A 15,077-nucleotide genomic window follows, 5' to 3' on the forward strand; every position below is an offset into this window, starting at 1 on the left:
GCGCCGCGCCCGCCTGGCGTGTTCCCTCCCGGCTGCGCATGCGCAGCTCCGCCACAGCGCGCGGCGGGCGGGAATGACGGCGGCGCTTCCGCCCTTCCTGCTCCGAGAGCTGCTGCGCATGCGCGGGGCGTGAGGGGCGGGAATTCCCCGTGAGGGGAAAGGTTCCCGCCCCTCAGGTGTCTCCTCATCTATAGGGCTGGGAACGGCAGCCTGGGATTGTGTTTTTAAAAAGAGAGGGGACGGGAATAAAGGGACATATAAAGCGAGGCAGTAACCCTGAGGGGGATCGGAATGAAATGGAGGTCGTGGAGATAAGATAGAAAAGCGCATAGGGGGAAAAAATAGAAAGAATTAAAGAAGAAAAAGGAAGAGTAAATTAGCATCGAGGGCTTACGGAAGGAGTGGATCTGTTCTTGTCACTTCCAGCGAGCACAGATGGCTGGAAGCGTCCAAAAATAGCTGTTTAATGCTGGGGGGCAGTGATAGAGGTCAGCACACTAAAATAAATACAGAATTCTTGTTTCTGGGCTCCAAGATTAGTTCTAGTCTCGCTCTGTAACAAAGAACACGCAACCACTGCTGCGGGTCAGTTGTTCATATCCCTGCAAATGTGAAAAAACGGGATTTTTTTTAGTATTCACTGAACAGTCTGAAGCTTTTACAGAGATAGGCTTTGCTACATGGGATGCTTTATTACTGTCGCCTCTACAAGCTTCAGTGAGGAATGTAAAAAGAGATAAACACAATTTTCCCAAAGGTTTCCTGGGTTGGATGCCCAGGTGAAAGGGCTGCAGCAGTTCAATTGTGTAGGAATGCACAGCATGGTGTGGGTTTGACTTGGTGGTATTTTTATTTGGTTTTTAATTAAAATACAATTAATAACCCCAGTCAGGGCATTGTAGTAAAAGCATCTTTTGGAAAGTTAAGGGAATTCTGTATATGTATTTTGGATGACCTTGAGATAGTCCGAAGATGAGACTGTCTAACAGAGGTGGCCTGCTGGTTCCTTTGCTGAGGGTGAACATCTGATAAGAGAGATTTAGTCCATCTGGAGCTCTGGGAGGAAGTTTTTTCAGCATATAAATATATATATATGTAGAGGGCTGCATCTGTTTTAGCAGCAAACTTCAGGAGAAAACTGCATATGAACATCCATCATCAATTTTTATAGAGATACAATGCTGACAGTTTACTGGAGTTACCTTTTCTCACTGCTACATTGAATTGTAGCAGAAATTTATTTGAGACTGTTTCAGTAAAATACCTAAATGTCTCTTTTAAATATCTGTGGTTATTAATATATAACCAAGTAGAGTTTATCTGACTTCCACTCTGCATCACCTTGTCTCTCAAATTGCCTGACATGATTCTGCCCATTTTAGGTGGAGTGTTTGACCAGAGGGAAATGTTTTCAGACACATCTCTCAAATAAGAAATTTGTTTCTGTAAAGACATTTTTCTCCAAACTTCAAAAAGTTTATTTTTGTGACTAATTAAAATAAAATTAAAAAAAAAAAAAAAGAAAAACTGAAAACAGACAAACATGAAGAAAACCAGACAAATTTCAGAGGTAACACATGCTCCTTAAAACACTCTAAGATTTCAGATACAACACAGGGATTCAGGCTCTGGTAACAGGACTTATCCCAGCTCACTGAGGCTGTATGTGGGATGAGCAGTGAGGGACCTGCAATCGTTCAGACCCTCATCTACCAGAAATAAACAAAAATTCTATAAAGTCACAGTAGCTGTGGGAAGGGGAAAAAATGGAATTTGAAGGGAACTGGGGAGCACAATGCTACTTGTGAACATCAGAGAGATATTTGGGAGTTCTTTGGGCAGTTCCGCTCCCCATCCCGTCTCCAGGCACCCTTACTCTCTGCCAAGAAGGGTAAAGAGATGCCACTGCCTCGTGTGAAGCAGGCAAAAAACTACTGTTATCAGGCCATTGTCCCAGTTTTGGAGCCTCTGCACAGAAATCAAAGATGTAAACAGAGCATCCCATGTTTTCTCTGGATAACCGTTCCATAGAAAGGACTGGCATAGAGGCAGTGAAGCCCAAGGAATCCCTCTCTCCAACACAACAAACAGCCCGTTTTTGGTAACAGGGTCCCTTTCACCTCTTGACGATGGAAAGGGAAATGCAGATGTGTGTTCGGGGCTGCACAGGGACACTGGTCATGTCCTGCCCAGCCACTGTTCTGGGCAGGAGCAGCACACCCAGGCCAGCTCTGCTGCCGTGGGGCTCAGGGCTGGTGCTCAGGACCGATCTCCCCACGGCAGCAGTGCCAGGGTGGCCTGACTGCCCGCCCAGGTCCCTGCCCGGGCTCTCAGGCTGGTTTTGCAGCTCCTGCTGAGGCCAGCACTGCTCCAGCTGGGTTGCTGACTGCCTCCAAGCTGTCCCTGTGGAAGCTAGCTTGTGTTTTTCTACATTACAGGGCAGCAGCAAAAGCAAGACTACAGTGTAGACATACCTTGTATCTCTCAGACCCCAAGTGCAACTTTATTTAGACAGACAAAAAAACAACAAAAAAAAAAAGCAAGTAGGTAAATAAAAACCAAATTTTTCTGGGTGGTTTTGGAGAGAGCTGCCTCGAGGGTCCGTGTTTCCTCACATGCACTCAACTAGGATACCTTCATTTTGCCTTTCTCGGGAGCTGCTTCGTGGATGAGTGGCTGCTCATCCCCGTTCACCGACAGCATCCTCTTCTCCGGCGGCAGCTCCTCCGGCTGGCGGGCGATCAGCAGGCGGCAGGTGAGCAGGATCCCAAAGACCAGGGCGTGGGCATAACGCTTGAGGGGGTCCCCCACGAGCTGGTGGAAAAAGAGCACAGCCAGCACGAGGAGGAGCAGCAGGAAGTTGGCCACGTCCTTGGGGCGACCAGGCACCAGTGTCATGACAATGCCGCACGCCACTTCCAGGGCGCCGATGCTCTTGCGGAGGAGAATGGAGCTGACTCCCATCTTCTTGAGCATGGGCAGGGCCCGCACATAGCTTTTGTAGGCTCGTTTCTGGAATCAAGCAGCCAAGGACATCGTGTGAGAAACTGAAGGCAAAGTTGACTTCCATTGAAACGGATTGATGTGCAACATGACCTAAAGATTATTTCAGTTGTCACAGACCCCTCTGGCACAATACCCAATCGGTAAAGCTTCTGTTTGGGGGTATATTAAACCATCAATCTGCAATTCCCCCTTTCTAAACTGTTGTCTCCTCACTGCAAAACAGTTCTGCAACCTCTCCAATCCATCTTTGGAACTACAACCAGGCCAAGTGTACCTTACTCTGAAATCTGAGGTTCTGATTGCTGGAATTAGCAGTGCAGAACCATGGTGTTAAAACAAACAAACAAACAAACAAACAAACAAACAAACAAACAAACAAACAAACCTCTTTCTAAGAATACCTTGTGCTTTAAAATTGACTAATACACCCAATCCCTGCAAAGCCAAAGCACAGCAAATAAATGCAAGTCTCTTTCTACTTAAAGCAACTTACAACATCCCAAAACAACTTAAAATATTCCAAAGCTACTTACAGTAGTTATGGGCAGTGCAGGCTTAGGATGGGACTAAACATCAAAGCTGAGATTCACCAGTCCTATCCTGTGCTTACATACCTTTCTGATCCTTTCTTTCCTCAGGTGAAAGCAAGCTGACATCTGACATTATTTGTTCCCTGGTTTATGCTGGATTTAGAAGCAGTGTAAGTTGCAAGACTCAGCCTGTTTAAACAACTGCCTCATTCTTTTGGGGAAAGAAACAACCTTCGTCCTTACACATGTCCAGGTTCTTGCATTTGAATATTACTGTTTTGTTTGGTTTTTTCCTCTTTTTGTTTTGCAATCAAGTATTTCTTTTATATATATATATATAAAATAAGCCTCCTATATTCAGTGTAAAATTGTTTCCACTTGTACTTGAGTATTATATCCCTGAAGACATTCTTGCCATTGTGTTCTCTGTCTTCCAATCAGTGTGAGGGAAATGGAAGCCAAATCTCAGGTACAGGATTGTTCAGCTCTCAGAGGCACTGATCAGACTGTGGATTTACTTCCATACAAGTTTGGAAACCCACATTACAGGCATATACAACTTTCCCACATCCCCACAGATTTTGATGCTTCACAGGTGGTTAAAAAATACCCAGCATTGTCATTTTTGCTACAAAATAATTTAAGATCTTATGACACATTTACTCCAAGTGTTTGCATTGTAAGGATATATTTTAAACCATCAGTGACTAAAACCTCAGAGCAGAGTATTTTTAAACAGTTGTGAAAAATACAACACTTTTAAGAAATGTACTATAAGCATGTCCTAGAGTACTCTATTTTAGGTTTTTTAACAGGCAAGCTAATGTGGTTTTTGTTGAATGGAAAACTATGAGTTTGGTGTTTTAGGTAGATAACAGAGGTTCTCTGTTTGCTGGGTGCAAAAAAGCCATCCCTATGGATTAGCAAGGTCAGGTTTTTCCTAACTGTCTGCATGACCTGACAGACCACCACAGTCTGTAGCACAGCAAAGGCAGGAGAGCCTAATGAGCCATGAATATGTAACAAGATGGACTATGAAGAATTATGATGCTGTGTAATACCTGCTTTATAAAACCAGAGATCGTTCCTACCTGTAGGCCTGACTCTTCATAAAGCAGAAGGGGATACAGAAGCAAAATATTTTACAGAGCAAGCATTTTGCAATGCTCCTGAAGTCTCCATGCTTTTTTTTTTTTTTTTTTTTTTTTTTTTCTGTAGCAGAAGCTTAAGAGCTTTGTTTTCTAGGGGTTTTACCTCAAGTGTCTCTTGCCCATGACTTACTTCTTGGGGATTTTCCTCTGTGAGATCCCTGTGCTAGGCTGCAGACTAGGCACTGCAATTCAGATGTTATTTGAGAGCTAAGGGAAAGCAGCTGGGCAGGTGGAGCAAAGGGAGAGAACAGAATGTGCTGGAAACTTCCAGCACTATTTTTTTAGAGGCACAAAAATTATACTAATCTTTTCAACCACCACAATAAATAACTGGGGAAGCATGGAGGAAGAGGAGCAGGAGAATAAATAAACACAGATGAGGAAGCAAAATGTGGCAGCCAGTCCCCCACCTGCCTGCAGCTCGCAGCGGGCAAAGCTCTGCAGCAGGGCTGGCCCTGAGCAGACAGGAGCATAAACCAGTTCACCAGGTGAGAAATGCACACAGTCACTTCTCCGTCCTCTCCTCACCCCTTTCCTCTCAGGCAAGAGGGGGAGAGGCTCATTTCCCAGGCCAAAGAGAATAATAAGAAGACTATTAATAATACCTTCCTCTGCCAGCTAAGAATCTCAAAGCATTTCACAAACATTAATTAATCCCGGCACAAGTCTGGCGAAGTAGGGACAGTCAGTGTCATTATCCTTGCTTTAAAGCATCGAATTTTGAGGATGAACATCTGCCAGAGCAGGCAACTGCTTTTCCTACCCCCATCCAGTGGATAGATTTCCCCTCGGGGATCAGCTGTCCCTGCCTGCTGCGTGTCTGGCACTTCTGCAGGCCTTGCTTTTAGAGACCTTTGTGTCCCCATCTTCTGCAGGCTGTGTGTGCTGTGCCACCCCATCCTCTCTGCCTTCCTTCCCCATCCTTATCCACCAGAGGTTTTTCCGTGGATAGGCTCAGCTGGAGCCCAGGAGAGCGCTGCCAGGATATCCTGGGCACTGCGTATTATTGGCTTCTCTCCATGTCTATCAAGCAAGGAGTCAGATCAGCTTTTTCTCTTTCCTGCCCCTCGCTCGGGGCTCCAGGGCAGTCACCCCCTGCGTCCCCCGCCGCTCCTGCTGCAAGGCGGGAGAGCCCAAAAGCACCTCCCTCCGTGCTGCCCCACTCACCATCTCGTTGTAGGCATCCCTGCTGAGCCGGGGGGTCAGTTTGATGGTCCCCATAAAGACGAAGAAGAGCCCCAGGGCCACCGAGAGGGCGACGATGGTGATGGTCCGGGGAGATGCCATAGAGCCGTAGGGATCCGGTCCTAGCGAGGCCTTGTGGCTCTGGCTGCCAGCCCGGGTGGGAGGGAGTCCGTCACCATTGAAGGCTGTAGGAATAAAGCTGCAGAGGCAGGAGGATGACAGCGGGAGGGGATTCAGCCTCCTCCACTCAGCAACCCCTGGGTCCTAAAGCCCCGCAGCCAGTCAGGCAGCTCCAGCACTGGAGCGCGAGAGGAACTCGTCCTCCTGTTACCTTGCGTGTTCCGTAAATCGCCCACAGAAAGCCGAAACTGAGTCAATTCTAGGGATGTGGGATGGCAGCCAAAGGCAGAGCACAGTTTTTCATTAGTGGGAAAATAAGGACATGTTAGCAGAGGGCACAGGAGTAACGTGGTGTGGAGGAGAAGTGGGCAAGGGTCTCTTGTACATAGAGAGCTTTCAGTTTCAGATATTCAGATGCTCATACATAGCAAACAACATATTGCTTCATTTATTTGCACGAGGAAAGAAAAAGGAATGTTTTGTCCCTGTGGCTCTCTGGAACCTGATGCTAAAAAGGAAAGGTGAGGCCACTTGTGTCATCCGCCCCCACTGCAGATAAAACCTATCCTGTATGTTCAGCTCCTCAGAGGCCAGTGGAAAGGTTTTATGATCTTCTGATACTTTCTGATTTAAAGTCATTGTCTCTCCTGCAATTAATGCAACAAATTTCCTTTTGACCAAAACCTAGCAGAAATCTATGCAGATCTCGCAGTGAGAAACCAAGGTAAAATTACACGAAACAGAACTGCTGGAATATTGCATCCTTTGCTATAAAATGAAAACGAGAGGCTGCAACTGTGTGTAAAAACCTACACTCATGGGATAGTGCAAGAGTGAAACTTCCTATACCTGTCAGGAATCTCATCATCACTCCCTTTATGGTGTAGTAATTCTCAAGTCCTAAACACATGTATTTTGAGCCCCCATGGCTTGAGAACTGGTTGTTGTTATTATTCAAAGCTGAGGGCTGGAATTAAAAGCCTGAAAAATACAGACAATTCTCCCAGTTTCCTTGGGAGTTTACCAGCCTTGATTCAAAACATTCTGGGATTCACACAACACAAGGGAACACTGCTCGCTCAGACTCCCCTCCCCGTTACAGTGGCTCCATCTCTGGAACAGCCAGAGAAATACAACAACGCTGTGAGCAGGACAGGACACATACAAAACACAAGAAAAATTTTAATTAGCAACTGCAGAACATCCCGAAGAGGAAAATATTGCAGCTGACATTTTCACAGGACACTTCATATTTAGGCACCAGTAATGATTAGTGGAGAAGGGGAAGGCAGATGTGGAAAGAGAGACACTGAAATCTGTTATCTTTATTTTGTTTTATAGAAAAATCTCACTGCCAAAGCTGGTGCCTCCTCTGAGCAGCAACCCCAACAAAGGAATCCCTGGGCTCCCCTACTCTTCCATCCTAAATCTCCCTCCTCTTGCACAACAGTTCTGACCAGTGAAAAATTAGAATCTGGTGCCTTCTCATTGTTCATTGGCTTGTGCAGTCTGTGGATGAGAAGCCACCCACACCCAGCCAGCGCTGGAAGTCCCGTGTCCTTTGTTAGGCACAAGGTCAGCGCCCATTCACGGCTCCTTGCCTGGGGTTCCAGCAATTTCCCACTATCCAGGGCACAATTTGCAGCTGGTACACCGAGCTGCATCTTCTTCAACACAGGGAGAGAGTCTCTTCCAGGCTGCTTTAACCAGCAGCCCAAGGTTTGCAGGGGAAGGAAAGGTGATGAAATGCTACAGAGAACCTTTTCACCCCAGAAATCCAAATAGTTCTTTTCAGAACAGTATTGCTAGGCAATCCAAAGTAAGAGAAAAACCAAAGTTATTTATTTTTATACAACTTCACAGAAAATAAGTTAAAATCCTAACTACATTGGCTCTTCAGGACAGGAGGAGGTTGCTTCCCAAGCTCTCAGAGCTCATTCCTGCCTCCTTGTCAGCGGGTGAACAGCAGCACCAGCTCACAATGAACAGTGTGAGGAAACATGTCAAAAGGAATAGCCAACACGGGGGCAAATGGCTCCCCTGCCAGCTTCTTCTTTGGGTCAGGTGGGCAGCACAGCCTGTGGAAAGCAAAGAACATCCTTCAGACCTATAGCAGAAGCCTTCCCACCACTGGTATCCAAGGGGGACCCACAAAGGAGTGCTTGGCTAATATTCCTCAGAATCTGCAGCTGACACTGGCTGAGGTGTGGAACCATCAATACTGAATCCCAAACCAGCTCTGAGAGTTTCAGGGACAAGCTGAACAGTCAGTGGCAAGTTTAAAGCTCCTTTTCTCAGAAGCCATCCCAGCTGAAAGACACTCAGTTTCAGTTCTGCACTGCCCTTATGGCTGCCTGCAGACAGATTTACCACCTGGATCTACCCAAGCTAAAGGCTGACCAGATAAAGCTACACGATTAACCCCTAAGAAGGTGACAAATCCCCTTGGCTTCACTTTCTTGGGAGGGGCCAACCTTCCTGCAGTGAACTCCATGGACTCTGTATCTCACATCCAGATGTGCATTTTTTTCCAGAAGGATGCACAATGTCATCGTGCCATGTTTGAATTATTTTCTATTCCTCACTGATGCCTTGTCTGGACTTAGCAGGGTCTGTCACTGAGATCAAGAGAAAGGAGGAGAGTGCTCACTCAAGGAAGTTCCTCATGGCTTCACCCTCTGGTTTGCAGGAGATGTAGAGCAGCCTGCGGATGGACCTGCATTTCCGGATGGCTCGTACGACCCTGTAATCTGCAAAAACACACAGCCTGCTTTCCCACCAGCACCCTGAGCTCTCCAGAAGGAATGACTGCACAGCAGCACAGAACTGTCAAAAATACAGATGCGTATTTTGCCACGTTCTGTCTCAGATGCAGTCTCTCAGGAGGCCAAGGGTGCAACGCACACCACTGACAGCTTAGACAACTTGGCAGGCAGGGCAGAGCAATGGGAGAAGTCCCTCTGCTTCCCAGGGGGATGGAGGATGAGAGAAAAAATGTTGCTCAATTAAACAAAGGTTTATAAAACCTTCCACACGCACTTGTGAGAGTGCATCTGGGCACCAGGACCAGTGTGTGACTTCCCAGTACACACTCCAGGGGAGACCACAGACAGTTTGAGGGCTGGGTTATTCATCCTGGGGAAGAGAAGGTAAGCAAGGATCCATTTGCTATCTTCAGGGACCTCTTGGGGGATTACAGATTACTGAGAATCTTCTCAGAGGGGCAGGAGAAGAGGATGAGAAGCAATAGGTGCATGGCAGCAAGGGAAAATTCTGATTAAATATATATATCTATTTATCACATTCTCCAGAGAGGGGATACACCCTTGCAACATTCAAACCTCAGCTAGGCTTGATATCCCTATATAACCTCATACAACTCTCAAGTTGGCCTTGCTATATTTGGGAGATTGCAGCATAGACCTCCAGAGGTCCCTTCTCCCTTAAATAATTGTATGAGCCTGTGAAAGATGGAAAAAAGATCAGAGATAAAGAGAAAGCATGATGAAGACACTGAAAACAGCAGACTTAATGTGATTCTAGCTGCTCTCAGCAACAAGAAACGAGAGGCTAAGCAAGGAAGGGGTTTGGAGCCAGTATAACAGGTCTCACAGAACTTGTTCAAAACTCTCAGTTTACAAGTTGAAAATAAATAGCATTTTCTCTCACGTAGGCCAGCCCGAGAAGGGTTCACCACAGCAACAAGCGGTCGGGCATCCTCCCACGATGCCAGGAGCTGTGGTAACACAGCCTCTGCCTTTCCACTGTGAAACTCACAGTTTGAGATCCCTGTGAAACAAAAAAGCAACCACATGAACTGAGTCTCACCCAGAGCTAGGTATAACATGAACCACCCTTTCTGTGTGAAGGTAACTGGTTAGGGTCCCTCTGCTCACTTCTATTTCGATTTTTCAGCGTTTAGTTTGAAACTTTTTGCCACAGCGAGTTTGAACTCACCATTGAATGCTGCATTCCACTCAGCATCCTCTATTGCCTTCTCCACCACCTCAACACCAATAACCTTGGACACTCTGTGAGCCAGAGAGAGACCAATTGTGCCTGGAAACACAGGAAACAAAAATACTCCAAACATTCGTGCTGAAGAAACATGCCTTTACATAGCAAGGATCAGCTCTGGAATGCAAAGCTCTGAAAGCCCAGGAGCCCACCTGTTCCACAGCAGATGTCAAGGAGGACAGTGTCCCCAGTAGCCTGGCAGAGGTCCCCGACTGCCTGGTACAGAACTTCTGCTCCAGCCGTGTTGACTTGGAAAAAGGCATCTGGAGAGATGCGGAAATTCAGGCCCAGCAGTTCTTCGAAGATGTGCGGTGCTCCATGGAGGAGCTGGTAGGGGGACTGCTCATGGGAGCAGCGTGTCATGGTGCTGGCAGGTCACACAAAAAACAGCTGTTAGAAGGCAGCAGAGAGGAGCTGGTTTCCATTCCCAGGGTGCTCATGGGCAGTGGAGGATGGTTCTTCCCCCCAGCAACTTTTATTTCATGTGAGACTTGCAAAAAGATTAAAGCATTTTGATTCTTTGTAAGGGATCTGTGACTTGCACAACCCAAATTTCATTAAAAGGATCAAAATGACTTAGCAGAAGGCAGCATTCCTCAGGTCTGTTCCCCAGTTTTGCTGCTAATGTGATTTACTGTCTTGGGATAGTCACTGGAAGGTTTTTTTGTTTTGTTTTGTTTTTTTTTAACTTTCCCAGACTTATGATTCCCATGAGGTAGAGCCATAGTGTGTTCAAGTAAGTCTGGAAAAATAAAAGATGAGGCCATCCTAAAGCCACATCTTCAAGAGGGATCCAAACATCTGTCATTCTCTTCCAGCACTCCCTGAACTGGTAGAATTTGAATTTGGTCAGAAAGGGGGTAGAAGAAGGAGGTAGCTTTGTTTCCACTCATTCCCCCTGTCAATGCATTTACCTCTCTTGGAAATAAAGTGAAGTCAAGGCACAGACTGCTCCAGGCCCACATGTGAAGAACTCCTTCAGCAATGCTTTCTGAGTAGCCAGTGCCTCCTGTCATGAGTGAGAAAGGAAAAGCTGCCTCTTTGGGTGACCTGATTAGACCCCTCTCCCCAGCAACGCCCCCAGCAGGCTCAGCTCAGCCAGATGTCTGCTGTGCCTCTTGCCCTGTCCTCCAGGTGCTCACCTGGCCCAGCTGCTGGGGGTGGAAGGTGATGATGGCCATGGTGTGGCCACAGCTGGTGGTACGAACCACCAGCTCCCTCCAGTGCCCACCTTCATTGAAGAGGATGCAGGAGTCCAGGGGGGAGCGACAGATGAACTCCTCATAGCACTGAGGGGAGGGGAAATGGCACCTTTAGTTACCATGAAGACAACTGCCCTGCTCTTAGGCCCCCAGACAGGCAGCCCTCCCACCACTGTGGTCTGCTTTTTCTGTTTGAATTCAATAAACTGGGTGAGAGCTCCTTCCAGGCTCTTGAAAGACAACACATTTTAACAATTTCAATTTGCAATTTTTATGTATTTTAATAGATTGGCAGGAATTCATTGTCACTTGATTAACTTCATTACTCAGGACACTTAGTGGGCTGCAATATTAACATGTGAGGTTTTATAAAAGTGTTTATCCACCAACTAGAATCAGGCATGAAAATTTTCAGAACATGATAATGGATTTGAAAACACAGCATAATTAAAATTACAGTACTCTCCCAAGTAAGTTATTGCAGTCTCTCTATTCCACAGTGAAGGGACAGACATGACATTTATTTACCTGGGCTACTTGTTTGTGTTTTGAGGGTATGTTCTCCACATGGTTGGCTCTCACACAGACAATATTTCTTCCTGGAGAGAGATGGACAGGTATTTAATTGCTCTGGTTCAGGGCACGTAAACCACTGTAGCATCTGACATGATAAACTGTGGAGAGTCCTTTCCCCATTTCCACAGACCATGCCAGCAGTTTTCTACGAGTTTCTTGTCCTGCACTGACCTCTGCCAGTTCCTACATACAACCCCACAGTTTTGGGGTTCCCATCTGGTCCTCGGTTCACAGAGAAAGTCGATTTGTTCCGGTAGCCATTAATGATGGGCTGAGGGAGAAAAAAAGGAAAAGCAAAGCCTTGGATTAAAAGAAAAAGCAATGGAGGAAAGCCAAACCCCAGCCTGGTTATTCTGCTACCAACGGGAAAACACATGTGAATGGGCAAAACACAGAAACAGAGCTTGTGCACAAGAACCCCAGTTCTGCCCCTTGGGTATAAGAAGTGGCTCTCTGTGACAGAATGGTGACAGGTTTAACAGGGAGGTCTTAGGCACAAAAGGAGGATTCCTAAGCACTGGGCTTATTTCACTCTTGGGCAGTCACAAGCTGCAAAGCACAAGTTAGCAAGGACTGACTCAGACACACTCCCTGCAGTCAAATGATGCCCCCCATGGGACTCTAGAGCTGTTGAGTGGGAGACTGTTCATGGCTCAGAGGGGACAGCACTCCCATGGGACACTCACCGAAGGGACTACAGGCTGCAGAGGACAGCAGAGCCCACCAGGTTTCTGTGCATCTATGCCCAGCTCCTCAAGACAAGATGCCAGTGTCTGCAAAATCTTCCTCTGGCTTTCATACTTTACCTGCAGAGGAGTTCTAAGGCAGAAACACTGTCACAGGACCACACAATGGTGGGCAGCTCTTCATCACCCACCTCTGGGGAATCCAACAGGAGGAAAAACTGCAAGTGAAAATAGAGCCCCAGAAGAACTCTGCCCTTTTCATAACTACAGCTGCCTGGAGAAACAGGAAGAAAGAAAAATCCTGTCTCTGTGGTCCCCACATGCTGGCCTGGAACACTTTGTCTAAGCTGAAGCCCCAGGGAAGCACAGCAGCCTCACAGAGGACAGAATCACTGAGCAAATGCCCATCCTCTGTACTAGAAGGAACCTCCCAGTTCCATCCTTCACAACAACAGGATTAAAGCAGCAGTAAATGGGGTCTGAACAGTTTGCAGCATTAAGATGCCAAGGGCTACCTCAAGGGGATAGGAGAGGCAAGACAACAGAAAAAAAAGTCTATGTAAACACATCTTACTTTCAGCTGCTCTTGGTAGGGAAGTCTCCACAGTGGTGTCACTGCATTTGCTAACCTGGAAAGCAAAACAGCAAGCTACTTGACTCCTGATTCCTATGGCATAACATCCCTGCCAGCTTCTTCATGGGCATGGGCAGGACTGTTCTGGTGTGGGCTCTGCACCAGGGCTGCCTGTGAACACCCAGACTCCCAGGGAACTACAGGGAAATGCACAGTTTGTGTGTAGCAGGAGGGAATTTCAAGCTGCCCATTTTCACTGACCCGGTCACCCACACAGAAGTCGTTTAGAGATAAACCTCAAAACCTGCCGCTACTCATATCCAAAGGAGAACAAGCAAGAACAAAACACATAAAAACTAGTTAAAAAAAAATTTAAAAGGACGCACATACCCTAAAAAGACTCCCCAAAAAGAGGTGAGTCTGATATGATTCAAGCACTCATAATTGACTCCCTGAGCCCATGGGGAACACCACCCTGCAGCTGGATAAGTTGCAGCTATTGCTTATCTAGAATTTTTGGAGTTGCTTCCAAAGCACCCAGTGCCAACTACTCTGAGGTCCAGGACTGCAAATCAAATGGACTATCACTTTTTGCTTGCCACTATGGCAACTTATCTGCTCCTTTCCTCTCGGAACTTTTCATTTGTCTTCTCCACTATCCCCTCCCCAGGCCAGCCTCCAGGCAAACGAGTCGAGCCCTGGCTTTTCTATTCTTACGGGGTGGAAGTAAACGCCCCAGCCCACCACGTTCATAGCTTTAGGTGCTTTGCTGCTTCGAAAGAATGCTGGGTCATTTTGGAAAAGCCATACCTCTCCTGCCAGGAAGGCTCTGGCAGGCTGCAGCTCACCCTGGCCTTTCTCTTCCCTTCCCAGGTGGCTGCTGTGGTTGTCACCAGGCTGCGGCGCCGGGCGGGCAGGCGGGGCAGGGCGAGCGGCGGGGGGCGGAGGTGGCAGCACGGTGGCCTCAGCACGCAGCACAGAGCCATGGCAGGGTGCCATGGGCTGCTCCCACCACACGGGCTGAAGAACCGGCCCCGCTCCGGGCAGCGACACGCACCGGCCCCAGCAGCGGCATCGGCGAGCGGAAGGGGCGCGGTGAGAGCCCGGGGCCCTCCCCGTGCCCGGCCCCGCGCTCCCCGCCCCGGGCTGCGGGGGAGGGCTGAGCTTTCCCCGCTGTGCTAATCGGGCTGAGCTTTCACCCCTGTGTCACACCAACACAGTGGCCGCGCTGAGCTGGCCTGGGACAGACTAACTGCTCAGTGTCACCTGCCACCGATGGGATACTCAGGACTGCGGAGAGAGCAGCAGGGAGGTCTGTCTGCCGTGTCACCTCGGCTCGCAGGCTGGGTGCAGTTTGGTATATGTGATCATATGGACAGGAGTGCAAGAACAGCCTCTCCCAGCCAGCCCAGGCTGTGCCTCAGGCAGATGCTCATGGAAGAGCGAGGAGCACGCAAGCACACGTGGTCCTATGCTCACCTAATCTGTTCATCACGAAATATTTTCAGCGCTGGAGATTTTCCGAGTCAGACGTGGTTTATCTGTTTAGGGACCCCAAGGGTTCTCTTGTCCAAGTGTTTTCCTGTCACCCTTTGATGTCACTTAAAATTCCTGCTGCCACACATCCTTTGGCCAAGAGTCTCACCCACCCACTTGCTACCATTTGGGTGAATTGTTCTTCTGTGAACCTGGCTGCTGCAGTTCCCCCCAGGAGCTCCAGAGCCTCGTCCTCTCCCCACCTGGTCTCGCTCCCGGTCCTGCTCCTCGTCCCGTCCCGTCCCGTCCCGTCCCGTCCCGTCCCGTCCCGTCCCGTCCCGTCCCGGTGAGGCCGGAGCAGGGGCAGGAGCGGAGGTCCTCCACGCCACAAGGGGGCGCAACACGGCTCAGGCCCGCTGGGTGCCTGGGGCGATGCTCGCCGCGTTGACCCGAGCCCCATGGGCGGGGCCTGTCTCTCATTGCCACGCCCATCGCGGGCGGTGACAACTCAGATTCGCTTCTGCAGTAGCCGCGCCCTCGCCGCGCCCCACTGT

The 15,077-nt window shown here is 48.2% G+C and overlaps 2 protein-coding genes across 2 annotated transcripts; both read right to left on the bottom strand.

Moving 5' to 3' along the window:
• Window positions 1–1,454: 1,454 nt before the first annotated feature.
• TMEM35A (transmembrane protein 35A) lies at window positions 1,455–6,103 on the bottom strand. Its single transcript, XM_066202636.1, has 2 exons — window positions 5,855–6,103; window positions 1,455–3,012 (listed from the first exon to the last, which is right to left on the bottom strand). The coding sequence occupies exons 1-2, from the start codon at window positions 5,972–5,974 to the stop codon at window positions 2,626–2,628; spliced, it is 507 nt and encodes a 168-aa protein (XP_066058733.1). The 5' UTR covers window positions 5,975–6,103; the 3' UTR covers window positions 1,455–2,625.
• A 1,709-nt stretch (window positions 6,104–7,812) lies between these two features.
• TRMT2B (tRNA methyltransferase 2 homolog B) lies at window positions 7,813–14,122 on the bottom strand. The gene is given in 13 exon segments (XM_066202384.1): window positions 7,813–8,070; window positions 8,643–8,742; window positions 9,662–9,781; window positions 9,950–10,051; window positions 10,162–10,376; window positions 10,924–11,018; window positions 11,152–11,298; window positions 11,740–11,810; window positions 11,959–12,058; window positions 12,474–12,593; window positions 13,048–13,102; window positions 13,858–14,056; window positions 14,059–14,122. Coding segments are annotated over 13 exon segments (1,515 nt in total). The 3' UTR covers window positions 7,813–7,943.
• Between the last annotated feature and the right edge of the window lie 955 nt (window positions 14,123–15,077).

This window comes from Chamaea fasciata, unplaced genomic scaffold (genome assembly GCF_029207755.1).
Source record: "Chamaea fasciata isolate MVZ Bird 193981 ecotype frontalis unplaced genomic scaffold, bChaFas1.0.hap1 SCAF_22, whole genome shotgun sequence".
In the NCBI taxonomy this organism is placed as follows: Eukaryota; Metazoa; Chordata; class Aves; order Passeriformes; family Sylviidae; genus Chamaea; species Chamaea fasciata.

Excerpts from the sequence above, each read along its gene's own strand:
- TMEM35A (XM_066202636.1), bottom strand. The coding sequence starts at position 5,974 with ATGGCATCTCCCCGGACCATCACCATCGTCGCCCTCTCGGTGGCCCTG. Across the intron at positions 3,013-5,854 it reads GGGATGCCTACAACGAGATG|AAACGAGCCTACAAAAGCTA; the intron begins GTGAGTGGGGCA and ends GCTTGATTCCAG.